This window comes from Schistocerca serialis, chromosome 4, assembly GCF_023864345.2.
Source record: "Schistocerca serialis cubense isolate TAMUIC-IGC-003099 chromosome 4, iqSchSeri2.2, whole genome shotgun sequence".
NCBI classification, from domain to species: domain Eukaryota; kingdom Metazoa; phylum Arthropoda; class Insecta; order Orthoptera; family Acrididae; genus Schistocerca; species Schistocerca serialis.
In genome coordinates, this window is record NC_064641.1 from 668,919,028 (window position 1) to 668,942,488 (window position 23,461).

The 23,461-nt window shown below is 44.1% G+C and overlaps 1 protein-coding gene across 1 annotated transcript; it reads left to right on the forward strand.

The window, feature by feature from the left end:
• Positions 1 to 1,499: 1,499 nt before the first annotated feature.
• Positions 1,500 to 18,626, forward strand: LOC126474675 (loricrin-like). The gene is made up of 3 exons (XM_050102154.1): positions 1,500 to 1,505; positions 3,034 to 3,529; positions 18,514 to 18,626. Exons 1-3 carry the CDS (start codon positions 1,500 to 1,502, stop codon positions 18,624 to 18,626), a joined length of 615 nt encoding a protein of 204 aa, XP_049958111.1.
• The last annotated feature ends 4,835 nt before the right edge of the window (positions 18,627 to 23,461 follow it).

Genomic DNA, 23,461 nt, shown 5'->3' on the forward strand with positions numbered 1-23,461 from the left:
ACTGATATCTGCCTCTGAAGAAGTTGGAGGCCCTTTCGGTGCTTCCACTACACCTTCTGTGGGAGCGTTGGTTTGCCACCTCCCCCAGCTTCTCTAGCTAGGAGGAGGTCCATAGTGACCTGTTGGTCCACTGCCAGATGCCAGCCGGTGAATGAAGGAACCACAGGCTGTTGGCTGTCGGACTTCTCATTCTTCCTCTTTTCCTGAGACCAATTCAGGTAAACTTTCAAGCCCCATCTTCTCAGGAGGAAGAGGACAGAGAGAAGTACTCTAAGACGAATGATTCTCTAATGGCTCCCAAGCCATTGGACTTTGCACATACTCCAAAGGCAGAGATCCTGGTTGCCCTTGAGGCACTAGATCTCTCTCAGCAATGTGCCACAGAACACACATCAGTGGATCCCCTGATATCTCATCTGGTTGCAGTACATGACCCTTGGATGTAACCTGCCTCCCTCCCCTGGCCGCTTCGTGTCCCCACATGTAATTGCAGCATATTTTTCCACCACTTGACTGAGCTACGGCGGCTTTTAAGCACTTACTCTGTATTTTGTATTGCTTTCCAGCAACTCTGAAACCTGCCTTCATGGCTACTGAGGTTATTTTGAGAATCTTACCAACTATGAGAGAGCATCAAGTGAAGTCCGTGGGTATGTGCTGGGCTTTATATACGGTGACCTTGTGCTTCTTGATAAAACTTTGGAGGCTGTAACTGTTTGGGTGGGGGTGCATCAGCATTTTACTCTCTGTAATGTTTATTTCCCTCCATATGATGTCATATTCCAGGATGTAGTGTATGCATTACTCTTTCAAGTCCCTCCACCTTTTCTAGTCTTGGGGAACTTCAGCGCCCATAACACTTTGTGGAGTGGAACAATGATCACTGGCCATGGTGAAGACACTGGAAATTTACTGGCACAGTTTGATCTTTGCCACTTGAACTCTAGTGACCCCTAACTATTTCAGTGTGGCACACGGAACTTACTTGGCAAATGATCTTCTGCAGGCCTGGTCTTCTATCATCAATCCACTGGCACATGTATGATGAACTGTGTGATAGTGACGACTTCCAGATCTTCCTCAGCATAGGTCCCCAGGACACTCATTCAGGTGGGTACTCTGTAATGCTGACTGGGATGGTTCACCTCTGCTGTCATCTTTAGCTCCCCTTAGCATGGCAGTATCGACGTGGCTGGTCAGCATACAATGACAGTTGGGCAGCCAAACAAGCTATCCCCAGTTCCTTGGGATACCTTTGTAGGAGGACGGTACCCTGGTGGACTTCACAGAGCGCTGTGGCCATTAGAGGTCGTAATGAGCCTGTCCAGTGCCATAAGTGGCATCCTTCATTGGAGCACTTCATTAACTTTAAATGGCTCCATGCCCGCATCTGCTACCTCGTCAGAAAATGGAAGCAAGAATTTTGGGAATGGTATGTTTCTGAAACATCTCTCAGTGGACTGTTGCATAAAATACTTGCCCTCTTTTATGGATATGGAATGACGGTGAGTTCCCATCTCAGTCTTCTCTGTAAGTTGTGCAATTGCATGGTGAGTGAGTGGCTGTGTTGGCTCCATGAGTTTCAGGGAATTCTGGCTGCATCTCAGGGCGGCTTTCACAGAGGCCTCTCCGCTACTAATAATTTGGTTCTCTTGGAGCCCACCATTCAGATGGCCTTTCCACATCATCAGCACCTCATTGCTGTAATTTTAGACCTACTGAAGGCTTTAGACATGACATGGTATCACCTCAACCTTACTACATTTCATGTGTGGTCTCTATGGTCAGCCATTATAAAATAAATTAAATGAATCCGCAATTTCGAATAATCACAACCATCAGCATGTCCAAAGGAACTTTGCATCGTAATCAGAATAACACAGGCCCTGCATTATCATTATCTGCCAATACCGGGCAAGTGACTTTAAAATACGTCTGACCCGTACAGGAATATACATAATGGATGTATGAGCACAGGTTGTAGACATGGTTGGGGGTTTGGGTTTGGCCATGAGTCATGCATATATAACCAAATGGTAAAGCGACGTCTCATGACAAGTGGGAAATCTGGGTTCGTGTGACAGTCTGGCACTAGTTTTGACTGTCTTCATTCCATTCCACAGCTGATGGTTGTTATTATTTGCAACTACGAATTCATTTAATGTGTTCCTGATGTTTTGTCAAGAATTTCCTGTCGCACTACACATTCCAGATTTAAGTGGGCACTCTGTTCAGGACCCCTCATATTTATATAAAAAAAATGGGTTCTGGCAGGTCTCTCTACAGAGCATACTTCTCTTTCTCATGGCTGTAAATGGTCTAGCAGTGTCTGTGAGATCTTCGGTATCAACCTTCTTACATACTAACGATTTTTGCTGAGCACTGCCTGCAGAGCATTATACAAAAGCTGCAGTCATGGGCTCTCAGCCATTTCGGTTTTCAGCCGCAAAGATTCGTGTCATGCACTTCTGTCGCAGTCATACTGTCCACCCACACCCAGAGCTTTACATAGGCGATCATTTACTTCTTATAGTTCAGACACACTGCTTTCTCAGACCAGTCTTTGATTCCCAACTGTTGTAGCTTCCTTACTTTCGCTAACTTAAGCAAAAGCACTGCCTCTGTAACAGTAGCTGAGGTGCAGACCACTCTACACATTTCCGTCTCTACAAAGACCTGACTGAATCCCAACTAGACTGGGGGAGGGGATTTTACTGTGGGGGGAGGGGGGCTCTTTACTGTGGGGCGCTTTACGTTGGTGGGGGTCTTTACTTTGGGGGGGGGGTCTTTACTTTGGGGGGGGGGTCTTTACTTTGGGGGGGTCTTTACTTTGGGGGGGGTCTTTACTTTGGGGGGGGGTCTTTACTTTGGGGGGGGGGCTGTACTTTGGGGGGGTCTTTACTTTGGGGGGGGATCTATACTGTGGGGGGGGGGGATCTATACTGTTGGGGGGGGAACTTTACTGTGGGGGGGTAACTTTACTGAGGGGGGGATCTTTATTGTGGGGGTCAGGGTCTTGACTGTGGGGATCAGGGTCTTGACTGTGGGGGTCAGGGTCTTGACTGTGGGGGTCAGGGTCTTGACTGTGGGGGTCAGGGTCTTGACTGTGGGGGTCAGGGTCTTGACTGTGGGGGTCAGGGTCTTGACTGTGGGGGTCAGGGTCTTGACTGTGGGGGTCAGGGTCTTGACTGTGGTGGTCAGGTTCTTGACTGTGGTGGTCAGGTTCTTGACTGTGGGGGTCAGGGTCTTGACTGTGGGGGGCGGGGGCGTGTCGGCTGTGGGGGCGGGGGCGTGGGCGTGTCGGCTGTGGGGGGCGGGGGCGTGTCGGCTGTGGGGGGCGGGGGCTTGTCGGCTGTGGGGGCGGCGTGTCGGCTGTGGGGGCGGCGTGTCGGCTGTGGGGGCGGCGTGTCGGCTGTGGGGGGCGGCGTGTCGGCTGTGGGGGGCGGCGTGCCGGCTGTGGGGGGTGGTGTGCCAGCTGTGGGGGCATCGTGCCGGCTGTGGGGGGGGCAGTCGGGGTACCGACTGCGGGGTGGGGGGCAGTCGGCGTACCGACTGCGGGGGGAGGGACGGGCGGCGTACCGACTGCGGGGGGGGGGGGGGGTGGCATACCTACTGTGGGGGGGGGGGCTGCGAACCGACTGTTGGGGGGGGGGTGCTGCATACCGACTGTGGGGGGGGGGGGGGGGTTGTAGTCTTGGCTGTGGGGGGTCTTGACTGCAGATGTTGGATCCCATTCATCACTGTGGGTCCAAATTGCTACAGGATTCTTTCAAATTAGCCCATGTAAACAACCTACTAGTCAGTACACATCAGGTGCCTGCAGGAGCTACTAAATTATCGTACTCACGTTCATAGCTAACCTAAATGTTCAAACTATTGTGCCATTCTCCCAGGAATGGAGCTCCATTTTCCACAGCAGTGACCCTGAACAGGGTGTACAATTGCTATATGCCTCCAGTGTCTCTGTTCAGAGCTACAACTTCCTCCACTGTCCCTCTTGTAAGGGAGGCAGCGTATTTGACACCATTGCTTATGCCCCAACCTCAGTTCTGTCTCGAACTCTCCTTCTGTTCCGAAAGATTCTGCTTACCCCACGATGTTTTGCTTCCTGTTCTTGGTTGTTGTTAACAAATATATGTGTTCAGAAGTAGTGTTAACCAATGGCCCAACAGTCGATGGACGAACAGGCTTTGCATACATACATGTACAAATGGTTAAAATGGCTCTGAGCACTACGGGACTTAACATCTATGGTCATCAGTCCCCTAGAACTTAGAACTACTTAAACCTAACTAACCTAAGGACAGCACACAACACCCAGTCATCACGAGGCAGAGAACACACACTTGTACAGTGCATGGAACTCCACTCTCTGCCAAATGGCTGCAGTGTCTTAATGGTTGAATATGGCCATTAAATTAGCCCTTACACATTTTCGTTCCTGCAATGGCAAGAGTATCCTAATCTATAGTGACTCCCTTAGCAGCCTTCAGGCTGTAGAGCAGTGCCACTCTCCTCACACAATGGTTATAGCTATCCATGATCTTGACTCTGACGTCCATCAATCTTGATAGCCAGTTGTTTTCATTTAGACTCCTTGTCTGTTGGGATTTCAGGAAACAAATGAGCTGACTTGTTGGTGAAGTTCGCCACCAGATGCCGATTCCGGAAGTAGGGATCCCAGATTTGGAACCTTGATCGTTTATATGCCATCGATTGAAGGATGTCAGGAACTCAGATTGGTATTCTATGATGTCCCATAAACAACCTGAGGACAATTTAAGAGACCAAGAAATCGTTTTCCCTGCATGCTTCTTGCTGGGGATACACCATGCCCTGTTGATTCCACATTGGCCACACTTGACAGATCCATGACCACGTTCTCAGATGTGGAGATCCTTGTCATTGACGATGTGGACCCTGCCTGCCTGTGGTCCTCTTACTCGTAGACTGTCCTAATTTGGCTACTTTGAGGTGGCATATTAATCTTGTTGACACACTATCTCTGGTGCTAGCAGACGACGCCAACTCTGTTGACCTGGTGTTAGGTTTTGCCTGCAAAGGTTGTTTCTATTCATTAATGTAAGGTAGGACATCCTTGACCTCATAGACCACCTGAGGGGTCGATGGAACACCCGTACCTAGCTCTGGCCCCCTCCCCCTCCTCCTGCCCGCAGGGTCCCTTGGTGGTCATTGCTCATTGGTCCACATTGACCCCTATCGTTTCCACCTTTTTATTCTCTTGATATTTTTTTCATATTTTGGATTTAGTGCTTTATATTCACTGAACTTTTCACAACATGTATGTGCTGTATTTCTTTCTGGGGTTTTATCTTTGTTTTTTATTGTGTTAGTTACACTTAGGCTTTCAAGAATTTGCCTTTTTCCTTCTTCCTTTGACGACTTCTCTTGGTATGATGAGGGGGCTGATCATTAGTCATTATCACTCCTAACTAATAAACCAACCCCTTCGTCCATCTCCTCCTCTCATCTTCTAACTCAAACTACTTCTTTCCCTTTGGCTCCTCATCACTTCCTTTAATTCTCCTCCCCTCCCCCCCCCCCCCCTCTGTGTATGTCCTTCTCTCACCTCCCACCATCCATCTCCTGACCTTTGATTACTCTTTTCATCTCCTTCTATCTCTTTTCTCTGCCCATTTCCTCGTCCCCCTCTCTAGATATACTTGTACATACAGACGCCGCAACACACTGTACGGTGCGCGGCGGAAAGTACCCTGCATCACTAGTCATTCCCTTTCCTGTTCCGCTCGCAAAAAGAGCGTCGCTTTTATACGCGATGTATGTTGGTGGCAGTACAGTCATTCAGCAGTAAGCTTCAAATTTCGATTCTCTAAATTTTCTCAATAATATTTCTGGAAAGAACGTCGTCTTGTTTCCGAGGATTCTCATTTGAGTTCCCAAAGCATCTCTGCAACACTTGTGTGGTATTCGAACCTACTAGTAACAAGTTTAGCAGCCCACCTCTGAACTGTCTCCATGTTCTCCTTCAGTGTGATCTGGTAAGGATCCCAAACACACAGGCAGTAGTCCAGAAAAGGTCGCATCAGCATCCAATATGCTGCCTCCTTTACTGTTGAACCATACTTTCCCAAAATTCTCCCAATAAACCATTCCTCTTTCCTACCAAACTTATTACATGCCCGTTCCTTTTCATGTCGCCTTGGAACGTTACACCAAGATATTTAAACGAAGTGTCTGTGTCAAGCAGAACACTACTAATACTGTACGAACATCACACGTTTGTTCTTCTTATCCATCCGCATTAACTTACATTTCTCCACATTTAGACAAAATTTCTAATTGGTGTGCTGACCCGTGGTCTAGGGGTAGCGTCTTTGATTCATAATCAAAACGTCTTCGGTCCCGAGTTCGATCCCCGCCACTGCCTAAATTTTGATAAATAATCAGCATTGGCGGCCGAAGACTTCCGGCATAAGAAGTCAGCCTCATTCTGCCAACGGCCTTGTCAAAGAGGGCGGAGGAGCGGATAGAGGTTCAGGGCACTCTAGGGGTGGGAAATTGCCCCTAACGGCGGAAGAATCAGCAATGATCAACGACATGAGGATGCAGAAGGCAATGGAAACCACTGCATTAAAGACACGTAACGTGTATCCACAGGACATGTGGCCTGTACTTGAAGAAGTGTCATGATGATCTCTCCATTGGCAAAAGATTCCGGAATAGTCCCCCATTCGGATCTCCGGGAGGGGACTGCCAAGGGGGAGATTACCATGAGAAAAAGATTGAATAATCAACGAAAGGATAACGTTCTACGAGTCGGGGCGTGGAATGTCAGAAGCTTGAACGTGGTAGGGAAACTAGAAAATCTGAAAAGGGAAATGCAAAGGCTCAATATAGATATAGTAGGGGTCAGTGAAGTGAAGTGGAAGGAAGACAAGGATTTCTGGTCAGATGAGTATCGGGTAATATCAACAGCAGCAGGATATGGTATAACACGTGTAGGATTCGTTATGAATAGGAAGGTAGCGTAGAGGGTGTGTTACTGTGAACAGTTCAGTGACCGGGTTGTTTCTAATCAGAATCGACAGCAGACAAACACCGACAACGATAGTTCAGGTATACATGCCGACGTCCCAAGCTGAAGATGAACAGATAGAGAAAGTGTATGAGGATATTGAAAGGGTAATGCAGTATGTAAAGCGGGACGAAAATCTAATAGTCATGGGCGATTGGAATGCAGTTGTAGGGGAAGGAGTAGTAGAAAAGGTTACAGGAGAATATGGGCTTGGAACAAGAAATGAAAGAGGAGAAAGACTAATTGAGTTCAGCTAGTAATAGCGAATACCCTGTTCAAGAATCACAAGAGGAGGAGATATACTTGGAAAAGGCCGGAGATGCGGGAAGATTTCAATTAGATTACATCATGGTCAGACAAGGATTCCGAAATCAGATACTGGATTGTAAGGCGTACCCAGGAACAGATCTAGACTCAGATCACAATATAGTAGTGATGAAGAGTAGGCTGAAGTTCAAGACATTAGTCAGGAAGAATCAATACGCACAGAAGTGGGATACGGAAGTACTAAGGAATGACGAGATACGTTTGAAGTTCTCTAACGCTATAGACACAGCAATAAGGAATAGCGCAGTAGGCAGTACAGTTGAGAATCTTAACATCAGGATTCATGGTCACGAAGTCAATGAAGTTAAGGAATTCTGCTACCTTGGCAGTAAAATAACCAATGACGGACGGAGCAAGGAGGACATCAAAAGCAGACTCGCTATGGCAAAAAAGGCATATCTGGCCAACAGAAGTCTACTAATATCAAATACCGGCCTTAATGTGAGGAAGAAATTTCTGAGGATGTACGTCTGGAGTACAGCATTGTATGGTAGTGAAACCTGGACTGCGGGAAAACCGGAACAGAAGAGAATCGAAGCATTTGAGATGTGGTGCTATAGACGAATGTTGAAAATTAGGTGGACTGATAAGGTAAGGAATGAGGAGGTTCTGCGCAGAATCGGAGAGGAAAGGAATATGTGGAAAACACTGATAAGGAGAAGGGACAGGATGATAGGACATCTGCTAAGACATGAGGGAATGACTTCCATGGTGCTAGAGGGAGCTGTAGAGGGCAAAAACTGTAGAGGAAGACAGAGATTGGAATACGTCAAGAAAATAACTGAGGACGTAGGTTACAGGTGCTACTCTGAGATGAAGAGGTTAGCACAGGAAAGGAATTCGTGGCGGGCCGCATCAAACCAGTCAGTAGACTGATGACCAAAAAAAAAATTTACAACAGCGGTCCGGTCACACTTCCCTGGGGCACTCCTGACGATACTCTTGTCTCCGATGAACACTCGCCGTTGAGGATAACATATTGGATTCTATTACTTAAGAAGTCTTCGGGCCAGTCAAATGTCTACGAATTTATTCCATATGGTCGTATCATCGGTAACAGCCTGCAATGGGGCATCGTGAAAATTATTTTCTGGAAATCTTGACACTTGCAATCTGCCTGTTGCCCTTCATCTATAGTTCCCAGTGTATCATGTGATAAAAGGGCAAGGTGAGTTTCGCATGAGCGATGCTTTCTAAAACCAAGCTGATTCGTGGCCATAAGCTTCTCAGCCACAAGAAAATTTGTTATTTCTAACTGAGAATATGTTAAAGGATTCTGCAGGAAACCGAACTCAGGAGTAATGGTCCGTAATTTTGTAGTCCGTTCTTTTACCTTCCTGAATGCAGGAGTCACCTGAGCTTTTTTCCAGTCGCTTGGGACTGCCAGTTAAGGGACATGATGTAGAGTACTCTTTGTAAAACTGAATTGGGATTCCATCCGGACCTGGTGGACTTACTTGCTTTTATATCTTTCAGTTGTTTCTCTACGCCAGGGACGCTTATTACTATGTCGTGCACATGGGAATATGCCCATTGGGCAAATGACGGTATGTTTGTACGATTCTCCTCTGAACGATTTCTTGAACGGGAAATTCAAGACGCCGGCTTTCGTTTTGCAATCTTCAACTGCCGCACCTCACTGGTCAACGAGGTACTGAATGGAATCCTTAGACATACTTAGCTACTTTACATACGATCAGAATTTTCTCGGGTTCTTTGCCAGATCTTTTGCTAAGAAATTACGGTGGCCGATGTTAAATGCTTCACACATAGATCTTTTCACAGACGCACATATCTCTACTAACCTTGTCGTCATTTGTAAGTTCAATGAATTTTTTCCATAGTGGATGCTGTTGAACTCCGTGACTGTTCCTTTATGGGGTTGTAGAAAACCCCATTTGTAAGTTCTCTTTTGAACCGAGAGTGCGACACCCTCTGCTTTCTCAGCATCTGCCGAATTTCGTTATTAAGACATAGTGTACATTTTCCATCCTTTACCTGCTTATTAGGCACATAACTCTCCAGACCATGGTCAACAATCTTCTTCAACTTTACCCGTAAAATCTCTACGTCCATTTTTCTGGATGAGATGCTAACAACTGCTAATCTGCCATACTTACTCCTTTAGCCTTCTTGTCTGATTTACTTACTTTCGTAACCATATTTGTAATAATGAGATCATGATTGCTAATCCCAGTTTCTATACTAACGTTAAGGTCTGGCCTATTTGTAGCTACAAGGTGTAACACATCTCCACTGCGTGTTGGCTGTCGAGCTAGCTGCACAAAACAGTTTCCGGAAAATGTGTTCAAAAGTCTGTCTGCAATGAATCTACTTTTGGTAGGTTGAAGTCGCCTTCAACTAGCATTGCGTGATCTGGATATTAACGCGCTACTGACCGTTGACGTTCGTTGAATGACTGAAGAACTGTCACAGTGGAATCCGATGGCCGGTAAAAACGGCCAACAATTAACTTGGTGACACCTACACCTGTTATAAGCGACCAGATAACATCACTGTCGCAATCCAATTCGATCGACCTCAGTAGAGGAAATATTTTTGTCAATTGCAATGAACAGTCTCCCTCTCATGGCCTCTAATCTGTCTTTCCGAGATACATTCCGCGACTCACTTAATATATCAGACATTTCCACTTCGCGCTTCATCCAGCTCTCCTCCCCACACTCTGTACGTCCCTTCCTCCTCCCTCTCTCTGTCCATCTCCTCCTCTCCCTCTCTCTTTCTCCTCGCCTCCCCTATCTGTGTCCACTTCCTTCTTCCCTTTCCCTGGCTGTCCATCTCCATTTCCCTCCCCCCCCCCCCCCTCGGCCCCTTTCTATCTCTGTGTGCTATTACCACAGTCACAATAAAAGCCCACTGGTTGTTACCGCCACAGTATTACTTTTCAGATAAAAAGCAGTATGTGTACCAAATTTAGCTGAAATAGATCCTGGGGTTTAGGAGCAACTTTTTACTCGCGACTTTTTCCGCATACGCACATGTCACATATATTACACATACAATTTAACATAATTGAGACACATTTGTACACATAGTTCACCTATAACTCTAGCAAATTTCATCTTGTAGTTTCTGTTTCACACAGCTCAATATTTATGATACCATATCTCCTGAAATTTGTGTCGTAAAGTGCTCGTACATTCAGCAGTATATGTGGATACTGTTTCCTATATGTGTCGCTAATAGTAGCAAATAAGCAGTAAATTTAAACGTCATCCTGATGACTAGTGAAAATGTAGTAAGTGATAAACTTCCTGCCTTTATCGATTTTTGACGGTTATCAACGAGAAAAGGTTTCGTAGAGGTTTGAAATTATGTCTAAGGTTCGTTGCAAGTCACTAACTGCTCTCATTCTCAAATAATGGATGAATAAATTTCATAGGAAGGTGGTTTTACCCCAACAGCTAATATTTCAAATTAGTAAATGGTATGTGTACCAAGTTTGATAGAAATCGTCCAGTGTTTTATGACGAAATGTGGAAAATAGACATCCATTTTTACGGTAGGTATAGATGTACATAAGTCAGTCAATTGTACTAAGAAATTCTTCAGTGGAGCAGGAGGAATTGCTCATAAATAAATAATTCAGGCTCTTCCTAAACCAAAATTTGATAGTAATTGAACGTTTTATAACTGCTGGCAAGTTGTTGGAATGAGTGTTTCTGAATAATGGAACCTTTATCGACAAAAGTACCCGATTTCAAGTCATCAGGAAGGTTATTTTTATTTCTTGGATCAAATCCATGAACTGAAGTGTTTCATTGAAACAGAGATATGTTAATCAGACTAAGAACAGCCGACCAGTTGCAAAGGATAAAGTAATCTTTACCTAGGTTTCAATAGATATAAATCTATCTTCTTCAGAAGACGGCCTGGGGACAATGAACATCGTTATATATATTAAGGTATGAAACTTGAGTCAAGAATAAAGTTTAACATATATTAGGAAAATATTGTATTACAAGATGTGAGAAAGATTCTTGGTACTTACAGTATTATAACATGAAGTGATATGTCCTTATCGTTTAGGCAAACATCTGCATAGTAACATTAATCATATAAAATATAGCCCTGAAAACAGGGTTTGTCAAACAAATAAAATAGGTACATAGAAGTTGCAGAGCGCCTAAGCGACTGAGTAAAATCGGCCAGCGTAGTAGCACAGCGGCCAGGGCAGGTGGCGCTCATGTCGCGAACTATGTGCCGATAGGCGTACTGAAGTAACATTTGAAACATCAATGTTAAATGCGTTCTTAAATAGAGTGATAATAAATAAATTGGCAAGCATTTAACACTCCCGTTATGACATTGTGGGAGGTATAGGAACAATAACGTAGATACATACATCAAAAAGACAGGTGGCGCTTCCGCCGTGAGTTACATGCAGTGGTCTATATAGCCAAAATATAAAGTTATATTACCATATTAGTGAAGCCCATAGAACGTATATAAGTCAAAACATCAAGCACAATCAGTAATGGCTTTTAAGAAAATTACGAGACCTGGTCTACAATCCAGTTACTACGTAATATAGAATAAGAGAAAATTACATGAGGGCCGCTGTAGTAGCCATACATCGTGAAAAGAACACATTATATAAACGGTAGTAAACTGGAAGATTTGAAAGTGCATTATAGCTTCCTGAGGAAATAGACTACTGAGGTTACTTATGTCCATATCATTAAAGAATAAATACAGGATGATCATAAACTGTTTGGGAAGCTTGTAAGGGTGTTGCAGGGTAGGTTGTGCTGAGAAATTCGATAAGCAGCACTGTTTCAGAGTTAATTAGCATTGATGTCTGCCAATGCTGCCGGTGCGATCATAAATCCTAGCGGCCCGCTGGAAACGTGTCGCCAAACAAGTTCTTCGTTTCGCTTCTTAAAACCAAACGACAGAGTGATACAAAATTTGACATGGGTCGGTAGTAAAAAGGATGAGCAGCCTCGTGTGCAATCATCTACGCTACGAGAACAACTGACACCAACTGTATCTGGCAGGGTGCTTAAATTTGCGCTCGCGACGGCCTGATTGGCGAATTTCAGTCCTAATTAACACACAAGTAGCACAACGGATCGAGGTTTTTTCGTTACAATTATTTCTCAAGACAACGTACCCTGCAACGTCCTTACAAGCTTTCCAGAATGACTATCCTGTATGTGGGGCTGCAGTATTTAGTGTTCTCTGCTTCTCGAAAAGGTTGTGCGGGTCGTTTCGCGAATTCGCATTGTAAATTGGTCGTATTGCACCCCGTACCGACTCGACAAACTTTTGTTACGCCTGATGAATCAAGCCGAAAAATGATGGCATTTGACAAGATGAATTGAAAATATGCGAAATATGCTACTGTTCCATTACTTTTATATCACCTATGCCTGACAACAGCCGCACTGAAAACGAAGACCTGTTTACATGCTTCAGCTATTCTCTGGTGCTATCAGACCACTTGACTTTATTATCAAGTCTTAATCCCAAGGATTTAACACTATAAATCTCGTCTGTCTGCTTAAACTCATACTTTAGGCGTATACTGTGACTTAACCCCTTTCGAGTTTTGAACCGCTTGCAGTGTGGCATTTGGTAGGTAGGCAACTAAGAATAGGTTTGGAGCCATTAATTAACTCAACAGGAAAAAAATCACTAACCGGTTGTTCTACACTGAACAGCCAAAGAAACTAGTGCACTTCCCTAATATCGTGCTGGCCACCAGGGAGCACGCAGAAGCGTAGCAACACGACGTGGCATGGACTCGACTAATGTCTGAAGTAGTGCTGCAGGGAACTGGCACCGTGAATCCTACAGGGCTGCCCATAAATCCGCAAGAGAACGAAGGTGTGGTGATCTCTTCTGAACAGCACATTGCAAGGTATACAAAAATATGTTCAATACTGTTGATGTCTGGGGAGTTTGGCGGTCAGCAGAAGAGTTAGAAGAAAGCTCCTGGAGCCGTTCTGTAGTAACTCTGGATGTGTGAAGTGTCGCATTTTCCTTCTGGAATTTTCCAAGCACTCCTGCTGGAATTACCCAAGTACGTCGGAATGCACAATGGATATGAGTAGATGCAGATGATCAGACAGGAAGCTTCCGTACGTGTCACCTTTCAGAGTCCTATCTAGACGTATCAGCGGTCCCGTATCACTCCAACTGCACACATCCCACACCATTACAGGGATTCCACCAGCTTGGAAAGTCCCCTGCTGAGATGCAGGGTCCATGGATTCATGAGGTTGTCTCCATACTCGTACACGTCCTACCGCTAGATACAAATTCAGCCACGCGGAGAGGCCGCGCAGTTTGAGGCGCCGCGTCACGGATTACGCGGCCACTTCCACTGGAGGTTCGAGTCCTCCCTCGGGCACGGGTGTGTTGTTCTCAGCATAAGTTAAAGTTAGTTTAAGTAGTGTGCAAGACTACGGACCGATGACCTCAGCAGTTTGGACCCTTCGGCATTCACATACATTTTAACATTTGATACAATTTGAAACGAGACTCGTCAAATCAGGCAACATGTTTCCAGTCATCAACAGTTCAATGTTGTCGTGTTAACGGGCCCAGGCAAGGCGTAAAGATTTGTGTCGTGCAGTCATCAAGGGTACATGAGTGGGCCTTCGGCTCCGAAAGCCCATATCGATGATGTTTTTTTGGATGGTTCACACGCTGGCATTTGCTGATAGCCCAGAATTGAAATCTGCAGCAGTTTGCGGAAGGATTACACTTCCGTCACGTTGAACAATTCTCTTCTGTCGTCGTTGGTCTCTTTCTTCCAAGATCTTTCTCCGGCTGCAGTGATGTTGGAAATATGTTTTACCGGATTCCTGATAATCAAGTACACTCATGAAATGGTCGTACAGGAAAATCCCCACTTCATCGCTACCTCGGAGATGCTGTGTCGCCCATAGCTCGTACACCGACTATAACACCACGTTCAAACTCGCTTTAATCTTGATAACCTGCTATTGTAGCAGCAGTAACCGATCTAACAACTGCGCCAGACACTTGTCTTATACAGGTGTTGCCGACCGCAGCGTCGTATTCTGCCTGTTTACGTATCTCTGTATTTGAATATTCATCCCAATACGTTTCTTTGTCGGCTCAGTATAAAATCACATTGTATTTTCTATTTACTGCCATTTTCGTGTAACTGCAAACAAAATAAACTTGGCATTTGGTAATGTTATTGATGAAATGTCGTTAGTATACACAAGAAAACGTTAGCGACTTCTGGGACGACACCTGATTATTTCCCAGTTGGGTTATAACTGACAGCTTAATACTGACCTATTTGACACTGAAAACCTTTGTTTCCCGCCAGAGAGATACTGTCCGAACCGTTTTGCGGAATTTACTGTGACATAACAGTATTCTAACATAGTTAATTGGTTCTTTTGACCGATCACACTATTTGCCAGTAGCCTGTGACATATTGGGTGGTGAATTAGGTAAATTTCGCTGTGTGAGTCAATATTTTTTTAAATATTGTAATACCTTAGAAATCCATCCTTGAAAAGATATTGTTTGCAGTTTCATGCTTAAGAAGTAGCTTGTAGTCTCGAGAGTGATGGAAAAGGTGAAACTGGAAGGAAATTGGAAGATATTTTTTCAACTCCTTTCGATCTTTCAGCCAATCGAGAAATTTTCGTTTAAAACTGTCTGATACGCAAATAATTTAATATAATGGTAAACCAGAAAAACACTTCTTAGTTCACTTTGTGTATTTTCTCATAGTCACTAGGTTATTTGCATTTCAAAGAAGTTAGTTTAATTTAGGTTAAATAGTGTGTAAGCTTAGTGACCGATGACCTCAGCAGTTTGGTCCCATAAGACCTTACCAAAAATATCCAAATTTACTGCCGTGGGCTACCGTAGACTATGATAAGTAAATGTAGACTACGATTGTTCCTGGTATACTTGGTCAGCTAAGATCTTCACCACGTTACTTGTACGTTAGGTGTGTTGCATACATGTCGGGCGTTAACTTATTTCGATCGCTTTGTTTGCGTATGCGATCAGTGTCTTAATAGGTTCCCCTAGAAACCTCAAGTAGTGAACCGTCTACAAACTGAGTGAAGATGTATAAAGGACTATGTAACCTACGAAACATTTTTGTTCTACGTAGGTAGCTTTCAGTCCGTCTCTTAAAAAGAAATAGCATTTACAGCAAAATTATTACTGTCAATGTTTAATGCAGGTTGAAATGTCACAGGTTTACGCTTCACGTAACTGGTTAATTTCTACATGTTTAGTAATTCATTTTAGGCCGAGAGCGTCCTTTCAATGTTTCGTCTAGCTAATTAACCTCTGGAGTCAAGAATGCTTCCGTGTATATATTTTCTTCTGTTGGTGTCACACCTCCTCTCTCATCCCTTGATCCCGTGATGTATGTGGATGGATAAACGTAATTATGCGTGGAATATATAATAATCTGGGTTAGTCAAAGATGGTAGCAGTAGGGTAGTTTAGTACCAACATAACAACGTGAGAACATTCGGCAGAGAGTTGGTGATTCCAAAGCTAGTTGGGATGAGCAGGGGAGATTTTGTGAGGTTGGTTCTCACTGAGGTCCGACCCCCACCACCAGTTTTTTTTGAACGGTTGGCGGTTGATCCTGGAACGCGCCATGTTAGGACACTCTGGGGCAGCCGATTGAACGAGACGGACGCAGGGGTGCGGCGCTCGTAATGGATGGTGAGAAAAGTTATCCATAATGTACGTTTTTTGGGGTAACATTGATTATGAAACATGTTCGGGTGTGAATTAATAGCGGGAAACGTTCAGCGATATTTTATTTGTAGAAAATTTTCAGATTAATGTGTTTCAACTAGCGGATTTGGACGCGAGGTGATTGAGGGCATGAACCAACGGTTCTTGTTCTTAGGTCAATTGCGGATAGGTTCATTAATGTTTCATTTGTTGCATGGTTTAGTTCTGGATACAAGCAATATAATTTTTTCAGGATTCAACGGTTTATTTTACTCGTTTCTTTTTTGTCGCACTTGGCCACATGTTGCCAGAATTCATAACGGTTGTCACTGGATTTGCCTTTCGTTAATCATAGCAAGAATAATTTGGAGTCATGAAGCCTGGGCTGGTTTGCTCACTTTGCATTGCGGTTGCATAATACGCGGTTTCAACATGAACTTATCCGCATGGTACTGCATGTGTAGTAACGCAAGTAATATTTGAGAGAGTGAAATGTGATATCCTTCTCTACTCCGCGCGTTAAATAGGTGTGACAATAACTAAATGGTGTTAAGTGCCACCATTCAGTAACATTCATTTTTACCCATTTTAATTAGTAGATGTAACTGGCGACGAAGTGTTGTCTATGTTTCCGGTATGACGAGATGCAAGAGATAGTGAGTGCTTCATGAAGGTTTTGTCACTGAGAGTGGTCGTTTTCTTCAATATAACAGATTTCGTGTATGTTTTGTCACAGAGGGTAATATATTTCTTAAATATTATCGAAATAAATCAGAATGATAATTGAAATTCTCTCTTAGCGTTATTCAGTATCCTTCATCCATACCACTGAGATAATGACTATATTCTATGCATTTTCAATCCAGGCATATCCATTGTTTGCATTATGCGCTTTATGCGACTAACTGAATCCATAGTATCAAAAAAAAAAAAAAAAAAAAAAAAGAGTCTTACAGTCAATAATGTGCACGTATTGTTCCATGGCCACTCACTGATGTTGCATTATCTTTTGCTTCATTTTTAAATTGGAATACTGTCTTTTCTAGCGGGTTTGATTACCCATATCTCAATTTATCGGTCCTAATTGAAAGAATTAGACACATAGCGTTAGAAATGGGAACCATGGAGCACTGCGTCCGCTTATATTAAAGGGAGATACTTCTTACATGAAAAATAATCAGCATAACAAACAGAGGTAGACTTTCAAGGTTCTATTCGAAAATTGTTGATTTGTAATGTGAAACAGAGGAAAGCAGTAGTAGAAATAAAAAAGAGCAATACAGATTCATCCTGCAGCGTTAGAAAACGCAATTTCTTCAAAAAAGCCAACATTTAAAAAAAATCGTAAAACATATGTATCAAATACGGCTTAAATACTTCGGCGATTTTGTATAAAGTGCGTTTCTGTTATTCATAAACAACTTAAGCCGGTGTCAATAATAGCAGGAAACTGTTGCCTTTGATGATGATGATGATGATGATGATTAGTGTTTTAGGGCGCACAACAACAAGGTTATCAGCGCCTGTTGCATTTGATCATGACTAAGAACATTCCACTGAGTACAAAATAACAATGACCTAATAGATTTTTATTATGTTTGTGTATGTAAACTGTGCTTACATCAGAAGTAACTGTTTCGATTACGTAAAAGAGCAGAAGCTATGCGATCAAATAATTTTTATTACTTATAAAATGCAGTTTATATTTTGTATGGATATAAAACATACAATGGACCGGCGCTGATGAACTCGCCGTTGGGCGCCCGTAAGATCCAAACACAGACGTAGAATGGACCAGCACTGAGTGAGAAACAAACAAACAAACAAACAAGAAACAAAGACAAGTGGTTATCTCCCACTTCCTCTCGCATATAGTCATTAACGTTCCCTTCCCTACTAGTGCTACGAATAGAATCCGTAATCCTACGATTTACTACTTTGTTTATGTACTGTACCAAAACTACCGAATGATAGTTTTAGTAGAGCGCAACCATAGTACAGACGTTAACAACTGGTATTATGAGGTAGTTTGTCAGACCAGTTGTAAAGAATCATCTTCGCATGAGGAATCAGAACGTTGTATGCACCCTGCTGAGATGTGTAAACACCTTTCCCAAGTTGAACTCTACCTTAGACTTAGCTTCAGGACAGGCAGCTCAGTACGGTGAATAAAGTTTCAAAAGACGGAACGACACGGTGCCGCCGTGTGGCGTTTTTATATTCCAATTTGTTAAAGTCGCTGAACAAATACTCCATCGTTGCTGACATGATTATAGAGACTCTCTCTACTGTGCAGTACGAGCTGTTTAGTGTCATCTCGCCTGAATCTACAATGAACCAGTTCTTGTATGGGTGGCTTCCAGGGATCTGGCAGTGGGTATGCAAATGAGTGTCTGCCCTCACTGCAGAGGCACGCGAGCACTGGCTGGCAAATGATTTCCGGGAGGCTGGAATGACATACAGTGCGGGCTCCGATGAGCAAATAGGGGGCGACGGCCGGCGCCGCCCCGCGCCGGTGTGACGGCGGCCGCCGCTGTTGATGGATGGGTTCCGGCGGGCCGCCACTGACCGCCGCCTGCGTGGGCTTCACACGCATCACATCCCTCCATCAATGTGCATCTGCCTGCAGAGGGACAATGGAACAGAGGTTGCAGACACTCTAATCATGATGCGAACTAACAAAGAATGAAAAAGAAAACAACTGGTTGCTTCAAACGGTAAATTATGAAATACGAATATCAGCCACTAGCTCTATGCGACCGCTCTTACCTGTGGCTCACACTGCTTAAATGAAAAAGAAAGGAAAGCAGTCATTTCTAATATGTATGGGAATTGTGCATACGACCCAACGTCCATCTCTCCTCTGTCGCTGTCGATCTCCCTTCCCCTTTTTTGTCCACCTTGTCCTCCTTCCGCTCTGTCTGTCCGTCACAACCTCCCCCGCTCTCTGTTCATCATCTCCTCCCCCCCCCCCTCTCTCTCTCTCTCTCGCTGCATCTAATCCTGCCCCTTCTCACTCACTCTATCAGTCCATCACGTACTCCGCAATTTCTCTATCCACCTCCTCCTGCCCCCTCCTCCTTCAGGTTTTTTGAGTCCATTTCCTTCCACCCTATTGTCCATTCCCCTTTGCACTCACTCAGAACTTTAGCCTATTTTTGTTGTTGTTGTTGTTGATGTTGTTGTTGCAAGTTATAGTTACATAGTAGTATTCTAAACATAAACCAGTACGCCGGCCGGGGTGACCGAGTGGTTCTAGGTGCTACAGTTCGGAACCGCGCGAGCGCTACGGTCGCAGGTTCGAATCCTGCCTCGGGCATGGATGTGTGTGATGTCCTTAGGTTAGTTAGGTTTAAGTAGTTCTAAGTTCTAGGGGACTGATGACCACAGATGTAGTGCTCAGAGCCATTTGAACCATAAACCAGTACAAATACAACTTTCCTACTTGCTCACAAAGTTTCACTATTGTACATATACAATGAAGCGCCAAAGAAACTGGTATAGGCATGCTTATTCAAATACAGAGATGTTTAAACAGGTAGAACACGGTGCTGCGGTCGGCAACGCCTATACAAGAAGACAAGTGTATGGCGCAGTTGTTAGATCGGTTACTGCTGCTACAATAGCTGGTTACCAAGAGTGAAGTGACTTTGACCGTGGTGTTACAGTCGGCGCACGAGCGATGGAACACATCGTTTCCAAAGCAGCGATGAAGTGGGGATTTTTCCTATGACCATTTCACTTCACGAATGTACCATGAATATCAGGAATCAAACGAAAACTTAAATCCCTGACATCGCTGCTGGTGGAAAGAGATTCTGCAAGGACGGGACCAATGACGACTGGAGAGAATCGTTCAATGTCACAAAAGTGCAACCATTCCGGAAATTGCTGCATACTTCCCACTCACGTACCCTTGTTGACTGCACGACTTAAGCCTCGCATGGGCCCGTCAACACCTACATTGGACTGTTGATGACTGGAAACTTGTTGCCTGGTCCGACGAGACTCATTTCAAATTGTATCGAGCGGATGGACGTGTATCGGTATGTAGACAACTTCATAATTCCATGGATCCTGCATGTCAGCAGGATACTGTTCAATCTGTTGGATTCTCTGTAATGGTGTGGGGCGTGTACAGTTGGAGTGATATGGGACCCCTGATACGTCTAGATACGACTCTGACACGTGAAACGTACGTAAGCATGCAAGCGGTCAAGAACTTTCGGAGATACACGATTTTGAAGCAACGAACATTTTCATTTTTATTTATATAGTTCGTGGGTTCTGTTGAAACCTCCGTCGTATATTAAATACAACATAAATATCGATAGGTGCCATCCAAATGGTTTTGAAGGGTTCCAGTGCTTCTACCCTGTATTGCAAAGCAAAACTTGGCCTACGGTACCATCCAAAGGGGTGAGATGACGTTTAGCTGGGTTGCAGTCCTGTGATGCCACTAGAAAAAGATTGAAAGGACTGTAAGGTGTCAGTTGCTGCAAAATTTGTCGACACCATCGTCCTGTTGTATATCGCAATGCAAACTGTCGTTTTTGTGCTGTAAATGCGTGAAAAGTGAACCCAACTAGGGAAGGGGTAGTTTCATTGACGCGCTTTATACCACATCCTGAGACATTGTCGTGTCGATTCTGAATGGCCGTGTATCTGAAACGTTATCCTCGAGCACCCATAAGAAATCCGCGCGATTTCATCGCTGGGCGTCGCCGTTCTGATCTCTATTACAGAGGCGTCTAACGAAGGCGCGAAATTTGGGTAAGAGAGATGTGACGACGTTCACTTCGTATGGCACACCCACGGTGGGCAGAAATGTGGTGAAATTTATCCCAGCATGGAATCATTAACCTACCTTATAGCTCACATGAAACTCTGAGCTATGGCCATTGTCTTGCGTGTGTCGGCACGTGGCTGTTACTAGCGACGCGGAACCCGAGGGTGACATCCCCGGATGTTGTGTTTTTTACAAAATTACAGAGGAGCTAAATTTTACACTTCTCTGTCGCAAAGGAAAACAATTATTGTGTTTCATTTAATTATGTTGCGCAATGTACGTGGTGCAAATAATATAGGACGTAACGTGTAATTGCTACTCTGAACGGTTGAGGTTTTCACAGTGGAATGGTGGCAGTGGTGGCCGGCTGTATCACAGTAATCAGAAGACTGCTTCCATGAAAAGAATAAACATTCTAAATTGCAGAAACAGCAAGTTGGAGGAAATAAATTACGTACTAAACACGTCCAATCGTTATCGCTGCACCCAGAACATGATTAATCTTGGCGACAACACGGAGGAGGCAGAAGAGTGCTGTAACTTCAGAATAACAGGACTGAAACGACCGGCCGCGCTGTTTGACGATTGACACGTGAAGGAGTCTAAAGGCATTATTATTCAGCACAGGCACACTATGCAGGTATGCTACAGCGAGGATTTATCCGTCACGTACGGTCTTTGAGAGCGCGGTGCTGAAGAAGCGCTTCGCGTGTACGGCGGGAGATAGCTAAATAAGGAGCTCCGAGACGCCAGAACGTTTCGTGCTATTGACAGGCGTTTTGACAGGCAGAAGCTTTCGCACCAGCCGGCTGCGGAGAATACCGACCCAAGGAAAGATGGCGATTGGTTATGTGTGACAGGCAAGGATCCGGGACAAATATTAAAAAGCATATTTAACACGTCATAGGAACTGTAGGTGTTGCTTGGTGAATACTTGGCTTTGTTGAGTAATTGCTGAAAAAGTCAATTGCGCTTTCGCACAGAACGGATTCTTGTTGCTTTCGTACGGTGATTCACCACGCCCTCTGACCCTGTATCTGCTTCTATTCACACTGCAATATCTTCGAACCCACATCTCGCGTAAATAAACCATTGGACGATTTAATTCCGAAGTTCCATTTCCTTCTCTCTTAATACCTTTTTAATAAAATATGTGTCATGTACTCCTCTCACGATGATAAGTTTATTCTCAAAAACAAACAATGCTAGCCTTGAAATCCAGTGCTACAAACGCTGTGAAGATTTAGTAGAGCTCTTCGTTCCTTCCAATGCACAGGGTCGCAGAAATAGTTGGACTGTAGGCGTAGAGAAAGAAAACTTGAGTTGCTATTAATATTCAACAATGACTAGACATAGCTCTCTCTCTCTCTCTCTCTCTCTCTCTCTCTCTCTCTCTCTCTCTCTCTCTCTCTCTGTGTGTGTGTGTGTGTGTGTGTGTGTGTGTGTGTGTGTGTGTGTGTGTGTGTGGTTTTTTTTTTTTTTCCTAACGACAATATTTTACCTTCTAGTAAACTCCCATATACATCGCCTTTCAGTCTTTACATCAAACGACTTTGTCTGATAGATCGTCACAAGGAATAGCTGTTGCTTAGGATAAAAGTGTCCCCTGACGCTTCCCAGAAACGCTAGGCATCTTTCTATGAAATTCTCAGGCTCTGTGACGACGTGATTTCAGCGAACTGGGATGCTCTATCAACCAGCTGTGTAACATCTGCATACCACCTACCCCAGTAAATTGACAGGGGAGTTTTCAATAAGAGAACCTTACGAATTGGTGTATCTAAGCGGAGATAGATATTTTAAAACCCAAAAGAGGATTTTTTTGTTTTGCCTAGCGTCCTTCACGACTAGCTTACAGTCAATACACGTTGCAGACACCCACTGCAGACTGCCTACACCCTGCTGCATCTCAAAGGAATTACCAATGATGTGCACTGTGGATTCCTCCCCTGTGTCCTGCGCCATTCTATTCATCACAGAGCTGCACTTGCATCCTACGCCTTCAGTTACTTGTTGGGTGTGTTCCATTTACAATTTATACGTTTTCGAGCACTCTACAGTATCATGAATGTAATTCCGCGACGCCATTATGTATCTACTATCACACTGTCCTGTCAGTGTTCGCCACCCATTTCTATCCTCGCCAATTCCGCAGATAATCTCCTCATGTCGTATCTTATCAATCCACGTAATTTTCACCACCCATCTATAGCATCACATCTAAAACGCTTCGATCCTCTTGTTTTGATATTTTTACTTACACAAAGTGCTGTGCCCCAAATACACATTCTCACGTAGTTCTTCTCCAAATTAGCATTGTTGTAGGCTTCTATTGGGCAGGAACGTTCTCTTTCTCGGTGTTAGTCTGCTACTTAAGTTATCCTTGCTCCGTCCACCATGTGATATTTTGCTTCCAAGGTACAAGAATTACTTCATATCATTCACTTCGCAGTACCAAATTTTGAAGAGTTTATAGCTAACTTCATTTCTTCTAAGTCTCATGAATTTCGTCTTATTTTGATTTAATCTGACCATTTCTTTTCTCATTAGAATATTTACATCATAAA